This window comes from Hypanus sabinus, unplaced genomic scaffold (assembly GCF_030144855.1).
Source record: "Hypanus sabinus isolate sHypSab1 unplaced genomic scaffold, sHypSab1.hap1 H_1, whole genome shotgun sequence".
Classification (NCBI taxonomy): Eukaryota; Metazoa; Chordata; class Chondrichthyes; order Myliobatiformes; family Dasyatidae; genus Hypanus; species Hypanus sabinus.
In genome coordinates this window covers 1366858-1394831 of record NW_026779040.1, presented here as the reverse complement: position 1 = coordinate 1394831, position 27974 = coordinate 1366858, and the positions used below count along the sequence as shown (strand labels likewise).

Genomic DNA, 27974 nt, shown 5'->3' with positions numbered 1-27974 from the left:
CCTCGAGTTCACAAAGAGGGAGAAATGTCATAATTTTTGTCGGTCTGTAATGACCCTTTCTTTACTGCACAACTACCTGTGTCTATGATGGAATAAAACAAAGACGTTCAGGCTGTTTATTTTTATTTCATTCTTCCAGACGTGATACTTCAACACAGACACAATCTGCGAAGACAGATTATGAAACTGAATTTGTCCAATCTGCGTTTAATTTCTGATATCTACACTGACCCAAGGATTACCGTGACACAATATGAGCATGATGGTTTAATTGGAGAAAATAAAAGACAGGTTCGTGAAGTAGAGATCCATGAAATACTCAAAAGAAACAACAGCCATCGTGATGACACCAGCATACATGTCGTCGTTGGAGCTGCAGGAACTGGGAAAACAACATTAATACAGAAGATAATCTATGACTGGGCCATGGGATTGAAATATGAGGAGTTCAGTTTTGTCTTTCATTTCAAAATTCAGAACTTAAATGCAATAAAAGGTAGAATAACGTTAAGAACATTGATCCTTGAAACATATCCTTACCTGGAGAATTATCTCGATTTTCTGTGGAATGAACCCAATAGCCTATTATTTATATTTGATGATTTGAACCGATTGTATCGGTCCTTTATTTTTCCCTATAATGAATGACACCTCGATCCACAATACAAATGTTCAGGAACAGAGACGATATGTTTTGTGTCCGACATCCTGCGCTGCCTTTTTGACGGAGACTTTCTGAGAGGTTGCTCGGTGCTGATCACAACCCGGCATTGGAACCAGGAGACTCTGCGTCATGTAGCAATAGATTCGAAATTCCAAGCAATGGGATTCGCTTCTGAGAAAGTAAAAGAATACTTCCGCCGTCATCTCCGCCAAGGGAAGTACACAAACGAAATTATACAACAGATTGAGCAGAGTGATATCTTGCGGAACATGTGCAGTAACCCTCTATTTTGTGCCACCCTCGCCTCGTCACCGGAATTTCACCAACCACAAAGAGAAGAACAGACAACAATGCCCGTCATAAACCATACGCAGGTGTTGTTTGACTACGTCACATTGCTTCTCCAAGAATGTGGGTATGACAGGAACACAGCTCACAAGTGTCTACGTGAAGTTGGCGAATTGGCCTACAAAGGAATTAAACGTAACAAACTTTCGTTTGAAGCCGACGCATTAAAGGAACTAAATACTTGTCCTGACAATTTTACCACTGTATTTATGTTTCACGATCCAGACAAACACAGTAGTGGAACGATTTACGAATTCAGACACTACGTTATCCGAGACTTCCTCGCTGCCCTTACGCACGTCTTAAATTCTCCAATGTCTCAACTGAAACGGATACTCGATGAAAAGTTCATGGACACTCAGGGCAATTTCAGGACATTTTTACTTTTTCTTGTCGGTCTGTCTTCGCGGAAATCGACTAATCGCCTGAAATTGGAACTGGATTCAGTCCGTTCTGACGTTACTTTGTGTATCTCGGAATGGCTAACAGAAAGTGTTAATAGACGCCTGACGAACATGTACGGGAAATACACGCAAATCATGTTTTTACACACACTGTACTGTTTACTTGAATTCGGAGACAATATAATCATGAAGAAAGTGCTGTCTCCTATTGCGAAAATTAAATTAAATCACCTTCTTCTCACAGTTGTGGACTGCGCAGTTTTATCTAGAACTTTAATCTATTCTGAGGTGATTGAAGAGTTGAATCTCAGTTCATGTCTTGCACAGCCAGGGGTACTTCAGAAACTGGAACCGGTGCTGTACAGATGTCTAATTCTGAGGTAAGTCATCAAACACGGGAATATATGTATATGACAACCTTAGGTTCAGCCGGCGGCTTTAGTTCGGCGCCGCTAAAAGTGTGAAATCTCGTTTGTGAGGATGCTGCGTGCTGTGTTACATAGTTGAAAATCAGTGCCGCTAAATATCAGACAGTACACCATATGCAATTAAATGATTGAGCTTTATGATTCTCAATTTGACTGGATGGTTAGTAAAGAAAATTAAAAGAAAAATGCCAATCTTAATGGATCAGTTTATGTGCTCGTTGGAGCTCACGGTTTCCCTTTTCTTAGTCCTCCATTGATAGCCCCCCCTCCCCGGTGTTGTCGACTTCCGGCCCCATTCCAAATCAACTGCTTCCTGCAATCTACGGCCTCTCTGTATTGAAACCTTCTCTCTTCATCTTCTGCCCAAGAAAAGACCTAGAACAACTCTCTCACAGGCAATTACCTCTCGTCATAACCTAAAGAATGAAACCGTTCCCAGGGTGTTACAAATCTATAGTGGCATGCAAAAACATAGGCACCACTGGTCAAAAATTCCGTTACTGTTAATAGTTAAGCGAGTAGAATATGAACTGATCTTTAAGCATCAAAAAGTTAAAGATGAGGCAATAGTGTATTTAATTCAATTCATTTTTCCAAATTTAGTGTGTTATATTTGCTTTGTGCAATTTTATAGTGAATTAAAGGAAAGGAAAACCATGCAAAAATGTGGGCTCCCCAAAAGATCTGAACTCTCAAATAATTTTTGCCAACTTCTCATAACTTAATTAGCTTGCTAAGGCAATGGCCTGATCACTGTCATCGTTAGGAATGGCCAAATGATGCAAATTTGAATGATTTATAATTACCCTGACTCCTGAAACTTTATCCCAACAATCAGCAGCATTGAGGTTCTCTAGCTGGATAGCACTCAGAGAATTAAAATAAATGATGACAGAAAGCAGGATACGGTTATAAGAAGATAAAAAACCGTTTCAGGTAACCGTTTCCTCAGCTCGTATTGCAATTAAGAAATAGCAGTTAACAGTAACGGTGAAGGTCAAGTTGTGGTCTTGAAGACCAAGAATATTGTCCCAGTGAACTGCACGTAGGATTTATAGATATATAATCAAAACCCCTGTTTGACTGCAAAAGTCCTTCAGAATAATTTAGTAGACTCTGGAATGCTGGTACTGTACAGCGACATCTGCAGAAATATGACCTTCATGGAAGACTCATCAGAAGAAAACCATTTCTGCATCCTCACCACAAAATTCAGCTTCAGAAGTTTGCAAAGGAACATCCAAACAAGCCTGATGCATTTTGGAAACAAGTCCTGTGGACTGATGAAGTTAAAATAGAAATGCTTGGCCGCTGTAAGCAAAGGTATGCTCGGAGAAAAAAAGGTTGCAGAATTTTTTAGAAAGAACACAACTCCAACCATTAAGCACGAGGATGGATCAATCATGCTTTGAGCTTGTGTTGCAGCCAGTGGCACGGAGAAGTTTACACTGTTAGAGGGGAGAATGAATTCAATTAAATACCAGCAAGTTCTGGAAGCAAGCATCACAACTTCTGTAAACAAACCGAAGGTAAACAGACGATGGCTTCTACAACAGGATAATGAACTTATACACAACTCAAAATCAAAAATGGGCTACCTCAAGAGGTGCAGGCTGATAGTTTTGATGTGGCCCCCACTGTCCCCCGAACTAAACATCATCGAGAATATGTGGATAGACCTCAAAACAGCAGTGCCTGCAAGACGGCCTTGAATCTCATCTCGCAGCACTAGCAAAATTTTGCAAGGAAGAATGAGCGAAAGTCCCGCAAAAAAGAATAGAAAGACCCTTAGCTGGCTACAAAAAAGCGTTTACAAGCTGTGATATTTTCTAAAGAGGGTGTTACCTAGTACTGACTATGCAGGATGCCCAAACAGTTGCTTCGGTCTGTGTTCCTTTTTTTTTTTTCTTTGCTATTTTGAAACTGCAAAAGATGGAAATAAAATAAAGGTAATCCTCTTAAAATATTAAAGACATGGGTAATGTTTAACTTTATGTCTTTTGGAAATCAGGTCGTCTTTTCCAAAGCTCTAAAAGCTTAGGTTATCACACAATAGCACATGGACAAGGATTGAGACCCATTTGGACACATACTGATGGAAGAGTTCAGAAGTCCAGGGTACATTTATGGAAAAGAGTACAATACAATCGATGTTTCGGACGAGACCACAGAGCAGGAATGGCTAGCCTGAAGTATTTTCACTTCTCCTTTTCATTATTTTCCATAGCAGCCGCCTGTCCTGCTGAGCTCTTGTAGAATTTTTGTGTGTGTTTTGTGTGAAGTTGTATTTCAAGCATCTACAAATATTTTCTTGCATAAGATGCATTTGAGAACTTTATGATGATCTTTATTCGAATTCTTTAAGAGTGAATCCGTCATGTGGGTTATTTCGTTCGTGATTCAAATGGGAAGTACGTATTAGATTGAAATAGGAATTCAGCAAATAAATGGTGGTCTGAGGCTAATGCCAGCATTTGCCGGTATTCGGTTGTCTGTTATTCGACCTCATGAAACTGAAAGGGTTGGGAACACAGAATTATGACTGCATAAAAAAAAAATAATGCCTACCTTACCTTAGTGGTTTGAAAATATACTTTGGCACAACGAACGATTTATCCTGCCTGTGTACTTGGTGGACAATTCGATTGAATCTTACGCTCAGCAATAATGCTCAAAGGTAAAATTCACTTAATGACAAATGTTATATAATAGACTTTGAATTTCCTAAACAGTATAATTGGGAAGGAAGCAGAACGGTTTATTGCAGTACAGATTTGAGTTTTCTCTATCGGGGTCAATTAATTAATCGTGTTTGTGTTGGACACTTAGATTGAATCACAATAACCTACAAGACTCTGGAGTGAAACGGCTCTTCAATATCCTGAAAAGAAGTGACTGCAAAATACAAATTTTGGAGTGAGTAATGGTTTATAATGCTGACGACCACCATTGATTAATTTTCTCAAAAGCGTGTCAATTGCTACCGTATAGTCTATTTTATTTATGCGTAGATAAGCAGCAATCAAGATGCTGAAAAAAGTCGGTTTGCAACAGGCAACATCAAAGTAGCGGAAGATTCTGGTAGAGACTATACATGTAGAATTGGATGTTCTGGCCGGAGATGTTCGACAAATAGTGGGAAGAGTTCACTGAGTGGCAGGGCTGAAATATGAGAGGTGGACAGCTAACTGGTTATCGACAGACCCAATTAACAGAAAACATACTTGAAAAATAGATGAAAAGTAGATGGCAAGTGTATTTCGAAATAAAAAAAAAGTTAAGGAAAAGCGGCAGAAGACGCCAGGTCGTATGACGTGAGGCTGAAGGTGGAGGAATTGTTCAGTGTGATGTAGAGATGCAAGAAGCTGAAAAATTATGGGACTGATCAGGGAAGAACGTGGTAAATCAAAAGCACACGGCAGTGATATTAGGCAGATGCCTCCTGACATAATGGGACTTGGAAATTATTACCTACGCTCTTAACTAATGATCCTGATTTGGTATTTCAGTCCCAAATATGGACTCAGTTAAATAGTTCCTGGCTCACAGAGATCCTCAGAAGTTTGCTAGTAATTCCTTTGTTTATCTAGTTACGTGAACGCAACACTGTAAAAATATCAGCAGCAATGGAACACTCCGGGAGTCTGGTTTTGTTGTTAACCAAACATTATTTTATTAGTAACTGCGTCATATAGGAACATAAACCAGGTGAATCAAGAGGTAACGGTGTTATGCCGAAATAAGTGTAAATATACAGATCACCAAACTTCTTAAAGCTGAGGAGATAGGTGATACAGTCTTACGATGGTATGTAAGAAAAGTTCAGTTCAGACGCAGAGGTTAATTAATGCGAGATGTTTGTAATCCAAAGGCGAATGCTGTGAGAAGGCAACTGCGTAGATTTCCCACAGTTTCCACCACAGCAATACAAAATAAAAAGGTTACCCCAATCAAACACAAAATGATAGTCAAGTATCCATTTCCACGACATACGAAATAACTCCAAAATTGATTTGCCACAGGGGTGACTTTCTTTAGTGAGCTGCCACACCCAAACAAAGGATAAACACACACGTGGTATACACAAAGGTTTTCCCCTCACCAGAGAACCCACTCCTATGAATTATCTAACTGGAAATCCGACTTTCGCATTCGAATAGAAACAAAATCACTCTGCCGGGCTATTTGATAGAGAACTTTATCAGTACTCAGCATCGATTTCAACTCATCCCTGTTGGGCTACGTAAAACTTAAACAGTCTCAGTGGTGTCTTCCATTGACCGAATCCATCTTGACTCAAACTCTGCGTTTGTGTTTCATTGTATATTCAAATCAAGCTGCAGAGGAGTCATAACATCGATTGTCTATCAAACAAATCCATCTCTCTCTCTCTCTCTCTCACTCACTCTGGAGCAGATGAGTGTCCAACAGTCATTCAGTCACTCTCACACTCCCAGCGATTTAAAATGACAATACAGAAATAAAAAAAATGAACGCCAGGGTACGTAGCAATTTTTATTTAGACAAATAATATGAGACTGTTACAAAAAAAAAAGTTTAGAGGTCATCTGACAACAAGATGTGCGAGTGTGTGTGTTTCTGCGTGTGTGTGTTTTCAGCATGTCAGTGTGTGTGTGTGGGTGGGGGGCGGGGGTGGATAGGGTGTGCCCAGTTTTCAATTCTCGTTTGCTTTCAATACAGGCTGAAATCCAACAATCTTACAAATGAGTGTCTGGACACACTTTTCTCCGCTCTTAGCACAAATAATTCACTAACGGAGCTGAACCTGAGCAATTCCAGTCAGGAAAGAACACAGGCCAATGAATTCACTCGTGAAAAACTGCAAAATCTTCTGGACAGTTGGCCTCTGCATAAACAAATCAGGTGTGTTTATCTTTGCATTATATTCATTAATTAAACATAGTTGGAAAATAAATTTAAATTAAAAAGTACATTCATTTTATTTCAAATAATATGATGATCGTCTTAAAATATGGCACGAAAGATAATATGCTAAGGACTTGATATAACAATGCAATTGTGGAAAACACATCCAGCAGCTACTGCTCTTTGAATTTTATCTGTTTTATTATTATTACAGATGGCTACGATTTGAACATATTGGACAGGTCATCGCACGCTCTCCCACTGCATCAAACGTTTTAACCCTAATAACACAATGAAAGCTAAATAGATTGCATTCATTTACATGATTACAGTACACTACTTGGTACCGCCAATGAAATTTGATGTGAAGAGTTCAGTTGTTCGCCGTTTGAGGATAATAACACGGCATTTGGTCCACGTTGGAGAAGGGAACAATATTTATAAATTCAGCAGAAACATGTTTGATTGAACTCGTTTATATTCTCAACTGGCTTTACGACTGGAACCACGGTGTAGGGCATATCATTCTAGTGACAGCAACTATTCAATATAAATGGTGAAAGGGTGATGAAGATAAGCTATGTATTGGACATTATCATTTCGCTTCTCGCCTTGCTTGACACTGTTTTATACTAGAGTACATTCTCTGATGGCACTGTTCAGAGCCGAAATATGTATATGAACTAATTGATATGTTATTTCGATGAAGTATATCAAGGGAAGATATGCACCGGACAATCACATTTCAATGTCCACTTTCAGTCCCATAATCTGACTCCCAAAAATGACAAGAATGGTCCCAATTTCGAAAATAACTTTTACTCAGACCCACTCAGAGTGAATTTAATCTTTTCTAATTTCGGAAAAAAAAACATTCGTCCTCTAACCAACCATCAGCAGATGGGCGAGTGGCTGTTTTCCAGACCAGCGAGATTCCCCTACTGGCTAAAAGCGATGTAAATGGAATTTTATCCGACTGGTTTGCACTTAATCGGAAAGAATCCTTTGCCACTACAAATACAGCGATAAGCGGCCAAGGTCTCAGTGTCACCCCCAAAACTTCACTGATAATTAAAAATAAGTGCACAATAACCTTCAAGCCGAGGGTAAAACCGAAATGCATGAACTAAGCCAGCCGGAGAGAAGGAACAGCTGCCACAGCCAGCTTCAGTCACACAATATACTGAACGGTTTCACAAATCTACTTACTTTACAGAACTATCTAGATTGTCCGCTTCCTCCTTGGAATTTTTAAAAATGTTTTTTTTTTTCTCTCTTCTTGCAGTTTTCTCGATTCAGCAAAATCCGTTCTCATCCTGAGGCTTTCCATTCTGCATCATCCTCAGTGATTTCATCTACCCCTGAGATTCATCAGAACATTGAGATCCAATCCCCTTACCCTGCTTGAAGGAGCGTCGCTCTAGGTATTTCTCTCGTCCACTCGTCCAAACGCATAGAATTACCTTCTGGTATTGGAATCAACGTTTTTTTCTATGCCGAACTCCACTCGAGAACATTGCTTGTCATTCTTACTGAGTCTGCACGTAAATAAACACAACACGTAATTATAAATGGAAGATTAAACAGTTAAGCATTAATATGAAAATTAAAAGTGAAAAATACTGTTCTCCTTACTGCTCTGGAGCTCTATGTCACTGATACAGAGTAATATTAATAAAACATAAACATCAGTTTTGAGAGCACCGTCAAGAATTGAACAGTGATCAGTGGTGTTGTAAATCGCTACTCCAAAATATCACCCACCTTGTCGTGGGTCGCTTGTCCATCAAATTCCTTTCCGTCATCGTTGTTTATCTCACCGGAGCAGCATCGCCCATAACGTTTGGAAGTACGTTCAGAGGAACTGATCTACTTAGCACATCAGATGCTTCTCCTTCTGGCAGTTTGCAGTGACGTACCTCTGTAGTTCAACTGAAACTACTCCACTTCCAAAGCTCACCAACTTGATTTGAATTTACTGCAGTGTAGGAAAAAATTCTTATGCTGCGAATTGTCTAACGATTTTTTTTCATACCACAATTCTTTAACCTAAAGCATAATACGCTAGGAACATTCCCCTGCTGTTCATTGCCGTACTTGACGAGGATAAGGTCGTACTGCTTTATTCTTTGAAATAATATATTTCTACTTTCCTTTCTGTCACTGTTCCATAAGACATTAACATGTAGGAATCGAATACGGCCATTAGGCCCAACAGTGATTTAGCAGTATTATCATCATAGAAACATACAAACATAAAAAAATACAGCACTATTCAGGCCGTTCGGCCCACAAATTTATGCCGAACATGTATCTCCCTTAGAAATTACTATGAATACCCATAGCTCTCCATTTGTCTAAGCTCCATGTACCTATCGAAAAGTCTCTTAAAATACCCTATCCTATCCTCTTGCACGACTGTTGCTGACAGCACATTCCTCGCACTTATGACTCTCTGAGTAAAAAAAAAACTTACCCCTGACATATCCTCTCTACATCATACTCCTCATCACCTTATTCCTGTACTCTCTAGTGGCAAATATTTCAGCCCTTGGAAATAAAACACTGACTACCCGCTCCATCAATGCCTCTCATCATCTTATACACCTGTATCAGGTCACCTCTCATCCTCCGTCGGTCCAAGGACGAAAAGCCGAGTTCACTCAACCTATTCTCATAACGCATGCTCCCCAATCCAGGCAACATCCTTTTAACTCTCCACTGCACCCTTTATTATGTTTGCATATTATTCCTGTAGTGAGGCGACCACAAATAAGCATGGTACTCCAAGAGTGGTCTGACGAAAAACATGCAACATTTCCTATCGGCTCCTAAATTCAATTTCACGTTTGATATATGCCTTCTTAAACATAGAATCAGCCTGCAGAGCTGCTTTGAGCTTCCTATGGACTCGGACCCCAAGATCCCTCTGATCATCCACACTGCTGTCTTAACATTAATACTATATTCTGCCATTATATTTGATCTACCAAAATGAACCACCTCACACTTATCTGTGTTGAACACCATCTGTCACTTCTCATCCCAGTCGTGCATCCAATCAACGTCCCGCTGTAGATTCTGACAGCCCTCCACACTATTCACAACACATCCAACGTTTGTGTTATCAGCAAACGTTCTAACCTATCCCCCCCCCCACTTCCTCATCCAGGTCATTTCAAAATGCAGGGTTCTCAGATTATTAACTGCAATGTTACTGTAAACTGCATAGTGTCACGTAGCCCGCAATGCGTTAAAAAGCTCCAGCAAAAAATGTACACACCTGGAGTCTGATTCTTCCGTTATGAACGCTATTTGATTAGTAACTACGTGATAATGTAATATGAAGAAAGATAAGACAAACAGGTTAGCACAGTATATGCCTCTATAAGTGAGTAAATAAAAGTTCCCATCTTTCTCCCAGCTCAGGTGATAAATTGTACAGTCTTACGATGATATAGGTGTGAAGTCAATTCTGTTCTAGATAATCAATTGAGTAGATCGAAGAGATATTGAGAAATATCTTGTCTTATCAGTGTCGATGCCGCCGAATCTTCCACGTCATCCTCCTGCTCCAGAAACTTATTAAAGTCATCGACTGTGACCATAGAGAAGAGATTACCGTTTTCACGTGATGAATCTATCAACCCCAGGCAAGGGTTAAACACAACGATGGATTTCCACCGGTCACCTCTTTGTCCATATTCTGAACAAAAGCCCCACCTTTGTCATTGGTAGACAAATTTCAAACAGTGGCTGTGTCTCCCGTGTCTCTGGTGTATCTGATTACAAACCCAGCTGACTTTTTTATATTTTCCACAACTGCTGAATATTAGCTGTCCATCATATAGCTCTGCCTTGCCGTTTCCAAGGAATCTCTTAGGCTTTTGCTGCTCTCCATCTGTGAAATAGCACTCACGCTCTTCGATCTCACTCTCCGTTTAAAGGAACAATCCATATTTAATAATCTTTCATATCTAGTAACACCTCCCTCCTTTTGGTAAAAAAAAAAATATCAAGGAACACCATTTCATTTTATTTATCGATTATACTGCTTAACTCAATGCATGTGCTATTATCAGGTAACATAGAAAATCGTATACAAACTTGAAATTAAAATCCAGACAAACCTTTTGCTATAATGTTGTCAGTGCCTTTCGCGTGTTTTATTTCCATGTCCTACTCTTGTAAAATCAGACTAAAGTTAAGTAACCTTCTATACTTATCCTTCTTTTTCCTCAGAAACACTAATGGATTGTGGTCCGTGTAAACAATAAGTGGTTTCTGCGCAGGACATGTGTTGACATCAAAATGTTGCAATACTAAAATGAGTGATAACAACTCCTTTTCAACAGTAGAGAATTTTTTCTGATGCGCATTAAACTTCTTAGTGAAAAATGCTTTTCACATTCATCATCATTCTTTTGCAAAAACACTTCCCCGGTAGCTTCAGCACTGGTGTATTCTGCGATTGAAAATCGTTTATTGAAATCAGGTGCTTTGAGCACAGAGTGATAACACAGAATAGTTTCCAGGTGTTCAAATGCCCCCTGGCAATGGTCACTGCGTACAAATCTATCATTCATACCTGGCAGTTTTGTTATAGGGAGAGCAATGGCTGCGAAGTTGTTACAAAACTTACTGTCATACCCAACCATCCTAAAAACATTCTTAATGCTTTCTTGCCCTTCGGAACGGGAACCTCAGCACTCTCCTGAACCTCGGCCTGCCGAGGAGCAAGCTGGCCCTGTCGGACTACATAAGCAAGATACGTGACAGTGGCGTGGCCAAATTCGCTTTTAGCGTGGTTTACTGTGAGATTTGCCTTGGACAGACTTTCAAACGGTTTCTCTACGGCTGAGATATGTTCTTACCAGGTGTCATTCCATATAACCAAATCATCAATATAAGCCCCTATATTGTCAAAACCCTTAATCACATAATTCATCATCCTTTGGAAAGTCCCTGGAACATTTTTCATCACAAAGGGTAGTACATTGTACTCATACAGTCCAGCTGGTTTCACAAATGCAGATATGCCTTTACCTCTTTCTACCAAAGGAACACACCAGTTACCTACTAACAGGTCAATCTTTGTCTGGTATTTAGCCTTCCGCACTCTATCAATACAGTTATCCACTCTCGGGTTGGGTTAAGCATTTGTCTTGGTTATTGCATTTACTTTCCTGTAGTCAGTACAGAATCTCATGCTTCCGCCCGGCTCAGGGACAATAAAGCAGGGCGTCATCCAGTTTGAGGTAGCTGGCCTTATAATGATGGCTGTCAGTGTGTATTCAATTCTCTTGTTTAACCATTTTATATTTGTCTTGGTTCATTCTGTAAGGGTGCTGCTTAATTGGGGCAACTTTATCTACAATTACGTAATGCACTGCAGCTGTGCACAGTCTTGGAATGTCTGGGAATAAATCTTTATACATGCTAATTAAACCCTTCAATTGTCGTCGTTGCTCAGGCTCCAAATTATGGATTTTACGTTCAAGTCCTTCCAAAACAAGTGTTGTCGAGCCTTGTGGAAACTACATTGAGCTCGTTAAAATTATCTGTTACCTCGGTACCAGGCTCCCCAACTTCATTTGTTTTAATAATAGTACTCGCAGGTGATGTCTCCATGTCGTGATAAGGCTTAAGCATGTTTATGTGCACGACTTGAGTTGCCTTCCTGAGGCCATTATCTCTAAAAACATAATTCGAATAATGCATTTTGTTAATTGTCCGGTATCGGCTGTTAAATTTCGCTTGAAGGGGTTTGGTAATGAGGGGAACAGCACCAGGACCTTATCTCCATCACTATCTCCCTGTTCATTAGAAATCGGGTCATACGACAGCTTCATTGTTATCTGAAAGTGATGTAAATTCCGCCATGCAAGGTCACTAGCCGTGTTAAGTCTCTCTCGGAATTCCAAACATGATTAAGCACGCTCACACACACTTTCGGATCAGCCCTCTGACCTCTGAGTAGGGCCGAGTGTTGCGTAATATCAATGTCCCGCTGTAACGTATGACAGCCCTCCACACTATCCACAACACCACTAACCTTTGTGTTATCAGTAAACTTACTAACCCATCACTCTGCTTCCTCATCCAGGTGATTTCTAAATGTGCACTCTCTTGACATGCCAAGGAATAAATCTTTATATTTGCTAAGTAAGCTTTTCCAGTGTCCTTTTACCTCATGCTCCAAATGCTGGATTTTACTATTATAGGTCTTCCAAAACAACATTGCTTTTGAGCCTTTTGGAGACTACACTGGTTTCGTAAATATTATATGTTATCTCAGTACAAGGCTCCACGACTTCATTTGCTTTAATAAAAATATTCACAGAAAATGTTTACTTGGCCTGATAAGGGTTCATCGTGTTTACGTGCACGACCTGAGTAGCCTTCCTACGGTCAGGAGTTCTAAAATCATAATTCAAAGAATCATTTTTTAAATGATTTGGTATGGTCCACTGAATCTCGCTTGAACGGGGTTGGTAAGAAGAGGAAACAGCACCAGGAGCTTATCTCCAACACGATATCTATGCTCTCTCGCTTTCCTGTTATACCACAGCTTCATCCTTATCTGAGAGTGCAGTAAATTCTGCTTCACAATCTCACAATCCTTGTCCATTCTGTCTCTGAATTCCAAAACATATTTAAACACACTCAGACCACTGTACTCTGAGTAGTATCAAAAGTCCCCTACCTAGGTGAGCAACAACACGTTCAAGCGGACTGAACCCCAACGATTCTACAATCGAATCCCTAACAACAAAAAAAGAGTAGGGGAACACCCTCATCCAAAGATTTTTCCATTTTCCTCACAATATGTTTTCGTAATTGTCTTTAGAGTGGAGTGGATCCGTTCCCAGGCTCCCTGTGACTCTGGGTGAAATGCAGCTGACACAATGTGTTTAGCCCTCCCAGCTCACCAACCTTCTGCCTGAATTTATCGAAGGAAAGTTACAACCCTGATCAGCTCGAATTTCTTTGGGCAGACCTACAAATGTGAAGAACTTGATGAGTGTTATTACCACTCTCAGTGTTTCTGAGAGACAGCACTTCGGGAAACCCAAGCGCACCACAAATAATGTTAACAGGTACTAATGATCAGCTGTAATCTTTGGCAATGGGCCAACACAATCCACCATGAAACGGGAAAAAGATTCAACAAAAGCAGATGACTGTTTAAGAGGTTTAAGAGTGCTGCTTGAATAACCTGGTTAGATTTCCGCACAACCTGGCAGGTATGGCAAGTACTGCTAAAGTTTACTACATCTTTTCTTAAGTTAGGCCAGTAGAATTCTTTCATAATCCTGTTCATTGTCTTTCTCAGTCTAAGGTGTCCACTTAAATGCGTACTATGAGCCATGTTTAAAATCACAGCCCTGTAATCTTTCGGAACAACAACATGTTGTTCAATGGCCCAATTCCAACTTGCAGGCACAGTAGGTGGTCTCCACTTCCTCAATAACACCCGAACGTTAAGATAATATCCTACTGACTCTCTTTGAACCTCCTCTTCCGTGAGAACTGTCTCCTTTAAGGCAGCAATTTCCGAATCTCTGTATGGTTCTGCTATAATTTCATCCCTGGACAAGGACAAACCTTTCTCATTTTCCTTACTGTCCAAATCCTGGTGTGTCATGTATGGCAGAAAAGTCTGTGACAAATCATCATGATTTCAATCCCTGCTTTTGTTATCATGGGCCTCAGAGTCCCTCTACTCCGAACTATGTGCATCAGCAGATTTTTATCCATGCTTGGGGTCCCTGCGCATCCCAAGTAAACATCAGCATTCATGTTTGGATCGTCAGCAACGGGCTTCCCCGTTAGCTGCACTGCTGAGTAAACGTCACCACCTTCAAGGCCTTTAGCTAGCAAGACATCAACATTGTCTGTCGGTTAATAATATCCTATCTCTACCTTGTCAGGTACTGATACCAGTTTGCATTTCGAAATTACAATATTGAACACACGGACGCAGTCCCTTTTCCAATTCCTTTAATAATTTTGACATCGGCTGTTTTCGTCTCAACACCGAAGTAAAAAGCACTATCCAATTTCAGTGACTGAAAAGCCCCAGTATCTCTCCAGATTTTCGCTGGAACCGGGGTTGACTCCTCTTTTACAAACAGAAACACATCTGAGATTATCCGCTTAAATCCCTCTTGCACTCGGTCAGACTCTTTTCCTCTCCGCGTGACTCAAACGACTGAAAACAACCAGTAGGGACTCACTCCTTTTCCTTTCTTTTCTGCCTTTTAATAGCAAAACAGTTCGCTACGTGACCAGGCTTCTTACAAAAATGACAGGTAAAACTGAATAAACATCCCTTTTGACTGCTATCCTTCCTCCTTACTCTTGTCTCTAGTTCTCAACTTACTCTCTGGTTTAAACCGTGGGGTACCTTTGGTATCTCTGCTACTCCTTTGGTAGTTTTTGCTATGAAAAAAAAAACTTTACCTTGTAGACTCTGACAGGGTCGCAGCAACTTTTTCCTTCACGTACTTCTTTATGTTATCAGGACACTGTTTTTAAATTATACAATCAGCATCATCTCCATTAAGTTCTTCATATCCTGATCCGCCCTTTGTGAGGTACACCAGAGATCAAAATACCCTGGTTATTCAAAGGCAAGCTCCACATAGGTTTCGATCAAGGTCTTCCTCTAATGTCAGAAATTTTGTCTATAAGCCTCTGAAACCAACTCATGAACCTTAAGCACCGCATTTTTCACTATATCATAATTATTTGATTATTCATGGGTCAGGGCAAAATGCGTCTACTGCGTCTTCCGCTTCAGCACACTTTATAACAGGACAGCTCACTGACCCCTTGGCCCTTGCGGAGCCTGGGCCAACTTTTCGAACTGCAATAAAAACTGGCCGGCATCCGGTTCATCAAATGTTGGTACTAACGTAATTTATTGGCTGATATTAAACGGTACCACCAGCAACTCACCACGACCTGGCACTGAACCTCCTTGTCGCATCCTCTCCCTTTCCAGCTCGAAACGCCTGTGCTTTTCTGCTTCGTCAGCTTCGACCTATTTTACTTGCAGCTGATATTCATACTTCATTTGTTCTGCCTGAACCTGAACCTCAACCTTCAGCAAATATTTCCAAAATCTCCTCTTCTCCTGTTCGCTTGGATACACAATGCTCTGCTATTAACGTCTGCATCTGCGCCCTCATGATTCTCGTAATCACCTTAACTTTTAACTTATGAGCAATTCCCAATAACACATCCCTCTAAGCATCATCCAGCACCTCAGGGGTTGGTTCTCCCACAAACCTATTGACGTCAACTCCATTTCTGCAGAAATTCCATGCACGGAAGCGGAGAGGATTTCCCCAATCAGATTAACTATTCAATCAAGATCACACCTTTTTTTAGAATGGCTTCCATAGGGCTCATATCGCGGACGAGCCCCCAACATGTGACGTACCCCGTCACGTGTTGAAAAGCGCCAGCAGAAATGGACACATCGGGAGTCTGTCATCCGTTACAAACACTAATTAATTAATGACCACGTGGTAATGTAATATCAAGCAAGAGAAGGCAAACTGGTTAGCAGAATATATGCATATAGAAGTGAGAATGTAACGTTCCCAACCTTCTCCCAGCTCAAGTGATAAATGATACAGTCTTACGATGGTATAGGTATGAAGTCAATTGAGCTCTGGATAATGGATTGAGTAGATCGAAGAGTTATTGAGAGATGGTTTGTCTTCCCGGTGTCATTGCCGCCGAATTTTCCACGTTGTCTTTCTGCTCCCGAAACTTATTAAAGTCACCAACTGTGACCACACAAAAAAGAGTGCCGTATTTACGAGGCAAAGCTATCAACCCAGGCAAGGGTTAAACACACCGGTAGTTTTCGATCCGTTACCTCTTTGTCCATACTGTGAGCAAAAACTCTACCTTTCGCGTGGGCACACAAAGCTCAACCAGGGCCTGTTTTTTTTTTTTTCCGAAACTTTGCTGTGTCTTATTGCAAAACCAGTTGACCTAGTATATGTTACACAACTGCTGAACACCAGCTGACCATCATATAGCTCCGCATTGCCGTTTACAAGGCAACTCACAGGTTTTTGCTATTCTCTTTCTCTGAAATATCAGACACGCTCTCCGCTCTACCTTTTTAAAGAAACAGTCCATATTTAATAATCCTACAGATCTCGTCAAAATATATTAAAAATGGCTTTCTCTGTAGCGTTATAATGAAATGGCTTATTTTTATGTAACTGATGAGGTAATGCTTTGTTTATTTGAAATGTTTGGGTGATAGTTATTGATAACGCGGTTACTAAACAATGGGAACGATGTTATTCTATCAGTATGAGTTGGAAATGAAGTCATTGCGCGAATTTTAGGGAGAAGAACCGGAAAGGAAGACCGTGCTGGATGTGCTGTAGTCGACCTCAGAGGGTGGTCCAAGGCGGCGAGTCGAAGAGGTCGGAGAAGATCAAATAGCGAACAGAAGGCTTCGATAATTGAGCTCAAACGGCTGTGAACTGACACAGTTTTGGCGCACTTTTCTTTCTTTTTATATTGTATCGCTATTCATTACCTAGTTCCAGTAAGCCTTATAAAGTGTAATCTGCAAAACGTACATTGTCTGTTGTCTGAGATTGTATGTGCGAGTTTGTACCAGTGTGCATTACCTGGCATCTACGCAAACGGGAGACATGGTTTGGCGTGCGGACGAATTTTCTCCTAGACAAATACAAGCCGATAGCCCGATAGGTTACATAAAAAATCACGAAGAGTAAGGGTCCCAGAACAGATCACTTAAAGCACACCACTGGTGACCGACTTCCATGCAGAATGCGACCCGGGTGATGGTATATGAATATGATGATGGCTTATGTCTTCGCTTCTCAGCCCCAGTCTACTGACTTACATATTCACATACTCTGACTTACATTTCCACCATAACAAACGCTACAAAGCTGCCTGCGGCAACAAATTAAACAAATGCGTCATTGCGTTCATAAATAAATTCCTCGTCATCTCATTTTGAAAAGGACGTTCTGCTGTTGAGGATTGTGTCCTGTAGTTTTCAACTCCCACTCCCTACCAGAGTATTCAACCTCTACACATCCACTTTATCGAAGTCTCTCAACGTTCGATGTTTCAGTCAAATTCCCCGTACATTATTCTGATTTCTAGGGAATAAAGACCCCGTGAAATCAAACACTGTTCTTCGGATAAAACTTTCAATCCCGGAATGATTTTAGTAACGCGCCTTTGTACATTCTCCAATGTCTGCAGAAAAGTGGCTTGACACGTTTCACAATATCTCAAGTGATACTCTTACCAGTGCTTCGAAAAGCCTGGTTACTTCTACTTCTTCTTCTTCTTCTTCTTCTTCTTCTTCTTCTTCTTCTTCTTCTTCTTCTTCTTCTTCTTCTTCTTCTTCTTCTTCTTCTTCTTCTTCTTCTTCTTCTTCTTCTTCTTCTTCTTCTTCTTCTTCTTCTTCTTCTTCTTCTTCTTCTTCTTCTTCTTCTTCTTCTTCTTCTTTTATTATTTGTATTTATTGTTTTATTATTATTATTATTATTATTATTATTATTACTACTACTACTACTACTACTACTACTACTACTACTACTACTACTACTACATTAGTTTTTTTTTAAGTTCAAGCTGGTTCGGGTCAGGTCCGTCAAGCGCACTGCAGTCCCTGCAGTTTCCATCTCAGACCATCGGGTGATTTCCATGAGATTCTACATCATTCCTCAAAGTAAAATGTGCTGAAGCTCAATATTCGTCCAGCCATGTCGATCACATTTAAGTAACAATCTCTTCTTCCATTTCCCATCCAATTTGGACGAACTTATATATGCCAAAATTTTACTCCATCTTCCAGACCCTTGGCATTCCCTTAACCTATCTCTGAAGACTCTCTGCATCTCTGCAGAATTGGCTTTCCCAGTTAATTTAGTGTCATCAGCAAACTGTGGTAAAATGTACTCGATTCCCTCTTCCAGATCGTTAATTTAGATCGAGAAAATTTGCGGGTCTAGCGACATGCGCCCTTGCTCATCATTTATTCGCAAACAGAGTTAGACCCATGCATCGCAACTCGCTGTTTTCCTTTGGTTAACCAATTCGCTATCAACACCCACAACTCTGTGCAATATATTATTGATAAGACTTTTATGTGGCACTTTATCAAACGCCTTCTGGAAATTCGTGTAAATAACGTCATTCTGTTTCACGTATACACTGTACTGCTTACATCATCAAAAAAAACTCCATTTGTTTTTTCAAACAGGATCTGCCTTTTCTGAATACATGCTGTGTCTGCATGATGGAACCGTTTCTTTCCCGATGTCTCACTATTTCTTCTTCAGTGATCGCTTAAACACAGATGTTACACTATCTTGCGTGTAGTTGCCAGCCTTTTGCCTACATATTGTCTTGCACAGTGACGTGACATTCGCCTTCTTTCAATCCATCGTAATCTGCAAGTTATTTCCAAAGCCTCAGCTATAAACTATGACATTTTCTTCAGTAACTTGGGAGGCATTCCATCAGGACCAGAGGACTTCTCTGTCTTTAGGTGCTGAAGTTTGCTCGGCACTACATCTTTAATAAACTTACGTTCGGATTATGGTTACAGTTCGACGCACTTCGCAACATGTTCCTCAATTTCAACTGATGATCCTTCATGCGGAACAGCCCTGAAGTCTTCTTGGATTACTATTCCATCCCTCGATCAGGTCGTTCCCTACAGATGGTTAAATTCACTCATTCGCCCTCTGCAACTCGTCCATAACAGTTTTGTTCATTACAAATATTTATCTGATATACTGTTCTTCAATCTATAATTGAAGTTAAAATGTCCTTTTGCATTTATGTTACCTGTCCACTATGTTGTTTGAGTATGCATCTGAATAAAGAAAAAACGAAAGGGATATCGCTATCAAAAGATGCTGGAAATCCTGAACAGGAAATACATGCAAAATGCCGGGCGAAAGGCAGCATCTACCAAAAGAGACAGACAGTCGACATTTGGGTCCGTGACACAAATAATATCTTAACCTAATTTTGCTGTCACTATGCAGATAGATTTTTTTTTACAATTAATCCACATTAAATATATTTATGCAGTTGGATATTAATTACTGCAAAAGAAGAAATATTGCCTTTAATCTATTGATAATCTGGAAATCTATTCTTAATCACCAAATATGTGATCAACAAATATCTTAAACAGAAGCAGAGCAACACACACAACATGCTGAAGGAACACTAAATGCCAGGCAGCATCTGTGGACAATTGTACAGTCGACGTTTCAGTACGAACTGCTCCAGCTGGACCTGCATTTGCTGCTTTTCTCTTGTTGGTAAAGAGAAGCAGAGATGACTTCCTTTGGCTTGGAGGAACTGTCGATGCAATTCTGCAATAATTCAGGATGAATGTGTTGATTTTTTTTTTTTTGAATCGGGAGCAAGTTACAGCTTGTGATTCAGCTGGGAGCTCAGAGAATTCGACCGTGTAGTTAGGATTTAAGCCTACCTGGTCAATACCTGTGGGGGAGGGGAACTGCGCAGGCGCGAGTGACGTCAGCGTCGAGCGCGCACTTTAAAAGGCAGGACTTCTTTTCAGAGCGGGTAGCGGAGTCCGTGGAAGCAGAATCCTGGGCTTTGGCTAAGTGGGCTTCGGCGTAAGGGGACTTCGTTAAGGCTGTGTGATTGCTCGCTGAGGGGAAGAAGGTAAGGTCGCTAGGTGCTTTTTAGACTTATTCTATTAATTCAGTTCAGGTATGGGGGAGACAGTCAGAGCAGTGGTGTGCTCCGTATGCAGTATGTGGGAAGTCAGGGTCAACACAGTTGTCTTTGATGACCACACCTGCAAGAGGTACGTCCAGCTGCAGCTCCTATCAGCACGAGTTAGGGAGTTGGAGCTGGAGCTGGATGAACTACGGATCATTCGGGAGGCAGAGGCAGAGATAGATAGGAGTTATCAGGAGGTAGTCACACCAAAAAACATGATTTAGGTAGATGTGTGACGGTCCAGGGAGGCAGGGGGAGCAGGCAGAGAGAGCAGAGCACCCCTGCGGCCATTCACATTAATAATAAGTATACCGTACTGGATACTGTTGATGGGGATGACCTACCAGGAATGAGTTGCAGTGGTCCTGCCACTGGCACAGAGGTTGAACCCTCAACTAGAAAGGGGAGGAGGGAAGAGAAGAGAGCGATACTTTTAGGGGATTCTATAGTTAGGGGGGCAGATAGGAGATTTTGTGGGGCAGATCGGGAGTCTCGGATGGTATGTTGCCTCCCTGGTGCCAGGGTCCGGGACATCTCAGATCGGGTGCAGGCTATTCTTGAGAACGAGGGCATGAACCCAGATGTAGTGGTCCATGTGGGGACCAACGATGTAGGTAAGCTGAGTGAGGGGGTCCTGCTTAGAGAGTTCAGGGAGTTAGGAGTGAAGCTGAAAGGCAGGACCTCCAGGGTGACAATCTCGTGATTGCTACCTGTGCCACGTGCGAGTGAGGCGAAGAATAGAATGATTATGCACATTAATACGAGGCTGAGAGCATGGTGCAGGAAGGAAGGGTTCAGGTTTTTGGATAATTGGTCTTTTTTCCAGGGACATTGGGATCTGTTTCGAAGGGACGGTATACATCTGAACCGGAGGGGTACTCACATTCTTGCAGGAGTGTTTGCCAGTGCTGCTCGGGGGAGGGGGGGGGTTAAACTAGATGTGCAGGGGGGGCAGGGATCCAGATCCAGAGGTTTGGCCAGAAGGAGCATGGGGTTAAATCTGTAGAAGGTTTGAGTGATCTTGAGAAGGTCATCAAAATTCAGGGTGCAATTAGCCCGATGGAAGTTCAAGGAGCTGGGTTAGGTACAGTAGATAGTATTTTAAGCAAAGAGAGGACGAATGGGCTAAGAATTCTATACTTGAATGCGCGTAGTGTCAGAAATAAGACAGATGAGCTTGAAGCTCAGATGAAAATGGGGTGCTATGATATTGTTGGGATAACGGAGATATGGCTGCAAGGGGATCAGGCCTGGGAATTGAGTGTACCAGGGTATACGTGCTATCGTACAGACAGAAATATGGGAAGAGGGGGTGGGGTGGCCCTGTTGGTGAGGAATGAGATTCAGTCCTTAGCAAGAGGTGACTTGGGAACAGGGGACGTAGAGTCTGTGTGGATTGAGCTGAGGAACAGTAAGGGTAAAAAAACCCTAATGGGTGTTGTGTACAGACCCCCAAACAGTAGATGGATATTGGGTACAAGTTGATTAGGGAGATAACATTGGCATGTGCTAAAGGTAATGTAGGTTATGGGAGATTTCCACATGCAGGTGTACTGGGAGAATCAGGTAGGTGCTGGACCCCAGGATAGGGAGTTTGTGGAGTGTCTAAGGGATGTATTTTTGGAACAGCTTGTGCTTGAGCCAACCAGGAACGAGGCTATTTTGGACTTGGTGATGTGTAATGAACAGGAATTGATAAGTGATCTTGAAGTAAAGGAGCCATTATGAAGTAGTAATCATAACATGATACGTTTTTATCTACAATTTGAGAGGGATAACGGCAGATCAGAGGTGTCAGTGTTGCAATTAAATAAAGGAGACGACGGAGCCATGAGCGAAGAGCTGGCTAAAGTTAAATGGGCAGATGCCCTGGCAGGAAAGTCAGTGGATCAGCAGTGGCAGATATTCTTGGGCATAATACAAAATATGCAAACGCAGTACATTCCAATGAGAAGGAAGGATTCAAAGAGGGGGAAGGGGCCACAGTGGTTGACAAAGGAAGTCAGAGATTGTATAGCATTAAAGAAAAAGAAGTATTACAGGGCTAAGATGAGTGGGAATACAGATGATTGGGAAAGTTTTAAGGAGCAGCAGATCTTAACTAAAAAAGCAATACGGAGAGAAAAAATCAGGTATGAGCTCAGTCTAGCCAGGAATATAAAAGGGGATAGCAAAAGCTTTTTTAGCTATGTGAAGAGAAAGAAGATAGTTAAGAACAATGTTGGCCCCTTGAAGAATGAATTGGGAGAAATTGTTATGGGAAACAGGGAAATGGCAACAGAATGTAATGTGTACATTAGATATGTCTTCACCAGGGAGGACACAAGCAATCTCCCAGATTTATGGATGGGCCAGGGTCATAAGATATCAGAGGAATTGAGACAGATTGACATTAGGAAAGAAACTGTGATGAGTAGACTGGTAGGACTGAAGGCTAATAAATCCCCGGGTCCAGATGGTCTGTATCCGAGGGTTCTAAAAGAAGTGGCTCAGGAAATTGCGGATGCACTGGTAATCATTTTCCAATGATCCTTAGATTCAGGATCAGTTCCTGAAGGTTGGAGAGTGGCTAATGTTATCCCACTTTTCAAGAAGGGAGGGAAGGAGAAAACGGAGAACTATCGCCCTGTTAGCCTAACGTCAGTCGTGGGGTAGATGCTTGAGTCCATTTTTAAGGACGAAATAGTGGCACATCTAGATGGCAGAAATAGGATTAGGCCGAGCCAGCATGGATTTACCAAGGGCAAATCATGCTTGACTAATCTGCTGGAGTTTTTTGAGGGTGTAACAAGGCTGTTAGACGAGGGTAAGCCAATGGATGTTGTATACCTAGATTTTCAGAAGGCATTCGATAAGGTGCCACATAGGAGATTGGTGAGTAAAATCAGAGCTCATGGCATTGGGGGCAGGGTTTCAACATGGATAGAAAACTGGTTGGCAGATAGAAAGCAGCAGTGAATGGGTGTTTCTGGGACTGGCTGGAGGTGACTAGTGTGGAACCACAGGGCTCTGTATTGGGACCACAGCTCTTTACGATTTATGTCAATGATTTAGATGAGGGCATTGAAAACTATATCAGCAAGTTTGCTGACGATACTAAACTGGGTGGCAGTGTGACATGCGAAGAGGACGTTAGGAGAATACAGGGAGACTTGGATAGGCTGATGAGTGGGCAGATACTTGGCAGATGTCATTCAATGTGAATAAATGTGAAGTTATCCACTTTGGAAGCAGGAACAAGAGGGCAGAGTATTGTCTGAAGGGTGTAGAGTTAGGTAAGGGAGAAATGCAAAGAGACCTAGGAGTCCTAGTTCACCAGTCAATGAAGGTGAATGAGCAAGTGCAACAGGCAGTGAAGAGGGCAAATGGAATGTTGGCCTTCGTTACAAGGGGAATGGATTACAAGAGTAAGGATGTCCTTTTGCATTTGTACAGGGCCCTGGTGAGACCACATCTGGAATATTGTGTACAGTTTTGGTCTCCAGGTTTAAGGAAGGACATACTGGCAGTCGAGGAAGTGCAGCGTAGATTCACTAGGTTGATTCCTGGGATGGCAAGGCTGTGTTACGCAGAGAGATTGGAGAGATTGGGCTTGTACACGCTGGAATTGAGGAGATTAAGAGGGGATCTGATTGAAACGTTTAAGATAATTAAGATTTGATAATTAAGATTTGATAGGATTGAGGCAGGAAATATGTTCCAGATGTTGGGAGAGTCCAGTACCAGAGGGCATGGATTGAGAATAAGAAGTCAGTTATTTAAAACAGAGTTGAGGAAGAGCTTCTTCTCCCAGAGAGTTGTGCAGGTGTGGAATGCTCTACCTCGGAAGACGGTGGAGGCCAATTCTCTGGATGTTTTTAAGAAGGAGCTAGATAGATATCTGATGGATAGGGGAATCAAGGGATATGGGGACAAGGCAGGGACTGGGTATTTGTAGTGAATGATCAGCCATGATCTCAGAATGGCGGTGCAGACTCGAGGGGCCGAATGGTCTACTTCTGCACCTATTGTCTATTGTATATTGTCTATTGTCTATTTGTTATTCATCTTGTTGTTTGTTACTCAGATCCATCTATGAGTTCGATTTCACTCTTCAGTGAATGGACACAGAAACTTTCAAAGCCACATAGGTACACCGTCTCTTGATAGCAAAGATACTGCAACAAACTGGAAAGTTTCACTGCTAAGGTAATAGCCTATTTGTAATGTTTCACTGCTAATGTAATGGTTTCTCTGAAGCAGCAATTTTTTGTGTGATGACTGAAGGGCACGGTGTATTTGGATTATCTACTTAGTCCCCGTTCCACAGTAAAGATTCAGAGTTCTAAGTTGGCATCAGCCCTTACCTCTCTGGAGAATAAGTGGCCCAGTACACAGGCAAGGTGTCTCTACCAGAAGCTAAGAATGTTCTCAGTAATAACGCCTATCACTAAGGGGAAAGATTAGTACGAGCGGAGCAGACTACTCAGTTTTATAGATGAATGGCATTGCTCTGATTAGTTCAAGAGATAGGGATTGGTTGATTGCTTGAATGGGCTGGCCGTGAAATAAAGGCCAATCCTCAGCTAACATTACCGATAATATAGGCGCATTGGAGTGCCCCTTTGATAAAACAGAGAGCACAATGGAGCTCTTGGCACGATTTCAGAACATGCGTCAGGAGAAGAGGGAGAAGCTTTTACATTCACAAGCTTTTAAACGGTGAGCTGCAGTCTATGGAGAAAATAATATCAGCATTCTGACATGGGAATTAGTATTGTCCAGGTGTTTTAAAGCAACCTGAAGAGCCAATGAGATCTCATCTATCGCAGATCTATTGTGGCGATACGCAAATTGCAATGCATCTAGGTCCTTGATAGGACTGTTAATTACAGCCCTTCTGAAACATTCAAAACACTACACCACCGCATAAGCTACTGGGTAATTGACGTTAAGCAGCTCACCCGATATTTCTTTAGAACGGGTATAATTCATCTGTTTTAGAAACAGTAGGGAACTTACAACTCCAGCAGAGAGCAATGGAAAATGTCTTTGACCACCCCACCGACTGATTTTCCATCGTGGTCTGCCGGCTTGCGAGATATCACCTTCCTGAAACACAGCCTGAGGTCGACCTCAGAGCTAGATGTCACAGGGTCACAGGGATTTGCAGATATCAACTTAGCTGTAGTTGGATTTTCCCGTTGAATCCGTACATGAGAGTGAAGCATCGCTGCCATTCATGATGTTAGGATTCGCTTTGCATGAAGTCATTGCCTGCTCACCCTGCCAGGGTTGCCGTGCTTCCAATTCAGCCTCCAGCCTCATTCGGAATTACTCCTCCACTGTTGTGATAGCCGTCTGCACGTTGATTCTCCTTTATTTGTACAGACCTGGCTCGCCAGAATTAAATGCCACAGATCGAGTTCTCAGCTGAATAGGAACCTCCGGGTTCATCCACACCTTTTGATTTATGTACAGTATAAACTCATAAGCACACACTCATCCCCACAGGCTTGAATGAAGTTAGTGGCAGATGTTGGGGGTAATCATTCATACTCGAAGTTGAACTTCTTAACACAGTCACCAATTCAAAGCAGTCCTTTCAGTGCTCCTGATCCTCCTTTGTCTATGATTTCGTCCTTCTCATAACAGGTTCTGCGGTTTTAGTTTTCTCCCTGTACTTAGGAGGTAGATGTACAGACAGGCATGCAGTTTTTCCATGGTGTCGGCGTGGAATGTCCTATCTAGTTAGAGCCAAAGCCATTTAAACTGCCGACATATCGACGAGCATGGGGACCACGACATGTCCCTACTGTCCATACGCCTATGCAAAGCTTTCTTAAACGTGTTGGCAACTAAATCTGAACTCTTTTGTAACTCTGAGTAAAGAAGCTCTCCTCATTTTTCCCATTAATTTCTCACTTTTCACCTTCCGGTTGTGTTCCCACACAGCCTCAGTGGTGAAGAAATGCCTGCTTGCATTTAGCCTTTCTCTACACCACCGAATTCTGTATCCTTCTAATCCTTGTAATCGCCTCCCAATCTTCCACGATTTAAAGAATGCAGACATACAGTACCTATTCAGTATTTTCACATAACCCAGTTCTTCCAACCCTGGCAACATCACTGTAAATGTTATCAGAAATCTTTTAACTTTCTTTACGTCCTTCCTGTAGCTAGTTTCACTAGACTGTGCACAGAACCCCAAATTAAGCCTCACTGCCGTCATATACAAATCCAATTTAACATCATATCATCTGTACTTAGTACATTGATTTATGAAGCGCAATGTGCCAAAGGACATATTTTCGACTCTAGCAACCTGTGCCACCATTTCCGATTGAATACCGGAACCATTTGTTCTAACGTACTATTCAGTGTTCTGCCGTTCACTGTATAAGATATTACATGAATGTTCGTAACCAAGTACAAAACCGTGCACCTATCTGCATTAAATTCTACCTGTCATTTTTTCAGTACATTGCTCCAGCTGGTCCACATCACGCTACAAGCTCGGATAGTCGTCCTCATCCTCCACCTCGACAACAATCTTGTTGATGGCCACAAATTCTCTCATTCAGTTTACCGCTTTATCATCGAGATCAATGACAGAGATTAAAAAAATATATACTAGCAGACCCAACACCCAGTCCAGTCGGAGAGGAAACCATCTGCTGCCAGTTTCTGCCTTCTCCCTCAAAACCAATATCTAATCCAATGTCTTACTTAATTTTGAATGCCAAGCGATTGAACGTATTTGGTCAACTTGTCAAATGCCTTTCTTAAGTCCATGGAGACAAAATGCACTGTCTTGCCTTCATCGACGTTCCCGCTAACTTCCTCAAAGAATTCTATATGACCAGTAGCCACGGCTTACCACGTAGACAGCGATGCTCACCATATTTATTTGGTTCATGTGTATCCAAATAATCAATCAACAAACCCCTTAAAGTATCTTCCAACATGATTCCTACGACTGAATTTTGCTTATAAGCCTGCCATATCTTTTAATTTTAGAGCCTTTACTAAATAGCCGATGACTACTAAATGTTTTTTTTTTCTCTGTTGTGGCCCCATTATTGTCTCCACTGACCAATGGAACAACTTGTTGCGCACTGAGAACGTCATTTGCCAGGAGAAAGCCAACACTGCCTCATCTGTAATTTGCATAGGGCCAAATGCTTCTTTGTTTCACTTACATAGACTCAGTTCCCTAATTCTGAGTAAGTACAGGTGCAGCATATCCAATTAAGTTCACCTGCTAGCTCCGTGCATCGTCTGGCATTCGTATCTTCCAGGGAAGCAATTTCGTCCCTTGCAATCATTGAGCTCTCAGTGTATCTGACGAGTCCACGAGGTTTCTCCTTCATTTTTGCCTGCTGGGATAAACTCGGGCATTCCTTAAACCATTATTCTTCCTTTATTAAGTGTTCTCTTGCACGTCTTGACTCGATTAAGGACTACATCTCT

The 27974-nt window shown here is 41.5% G+C and overlaps 1 protein-coding gene across 1 annotated transcript; it reads left to right on the top strand.

The window, feature by feature from the left end:
* Window positions 1-36: 36 nt before the first annotated feature.
* On the top strand, window positions 37-27123 carry LOC132386048 (NACHT, LRR and PYD domains-containing protein 1 homolog). Its single transcript, XM_059958336.1, has 4 exons — window positions 37-1796; window positions 4674-4760; window positions 6546-6728; window positions 26982-27123. Exons 1-4 carry the CDS (start codon window positions 823-825, stop codon window positions 27121-27123), a joined length of 1386 nt encoding a protein of 461 aa, XP_059814319.1. The 5' UTR covers window positions 37-822.
* The last annotated feature ends 851 nt before the right edge of the window (window positions 27124-27974 follow it).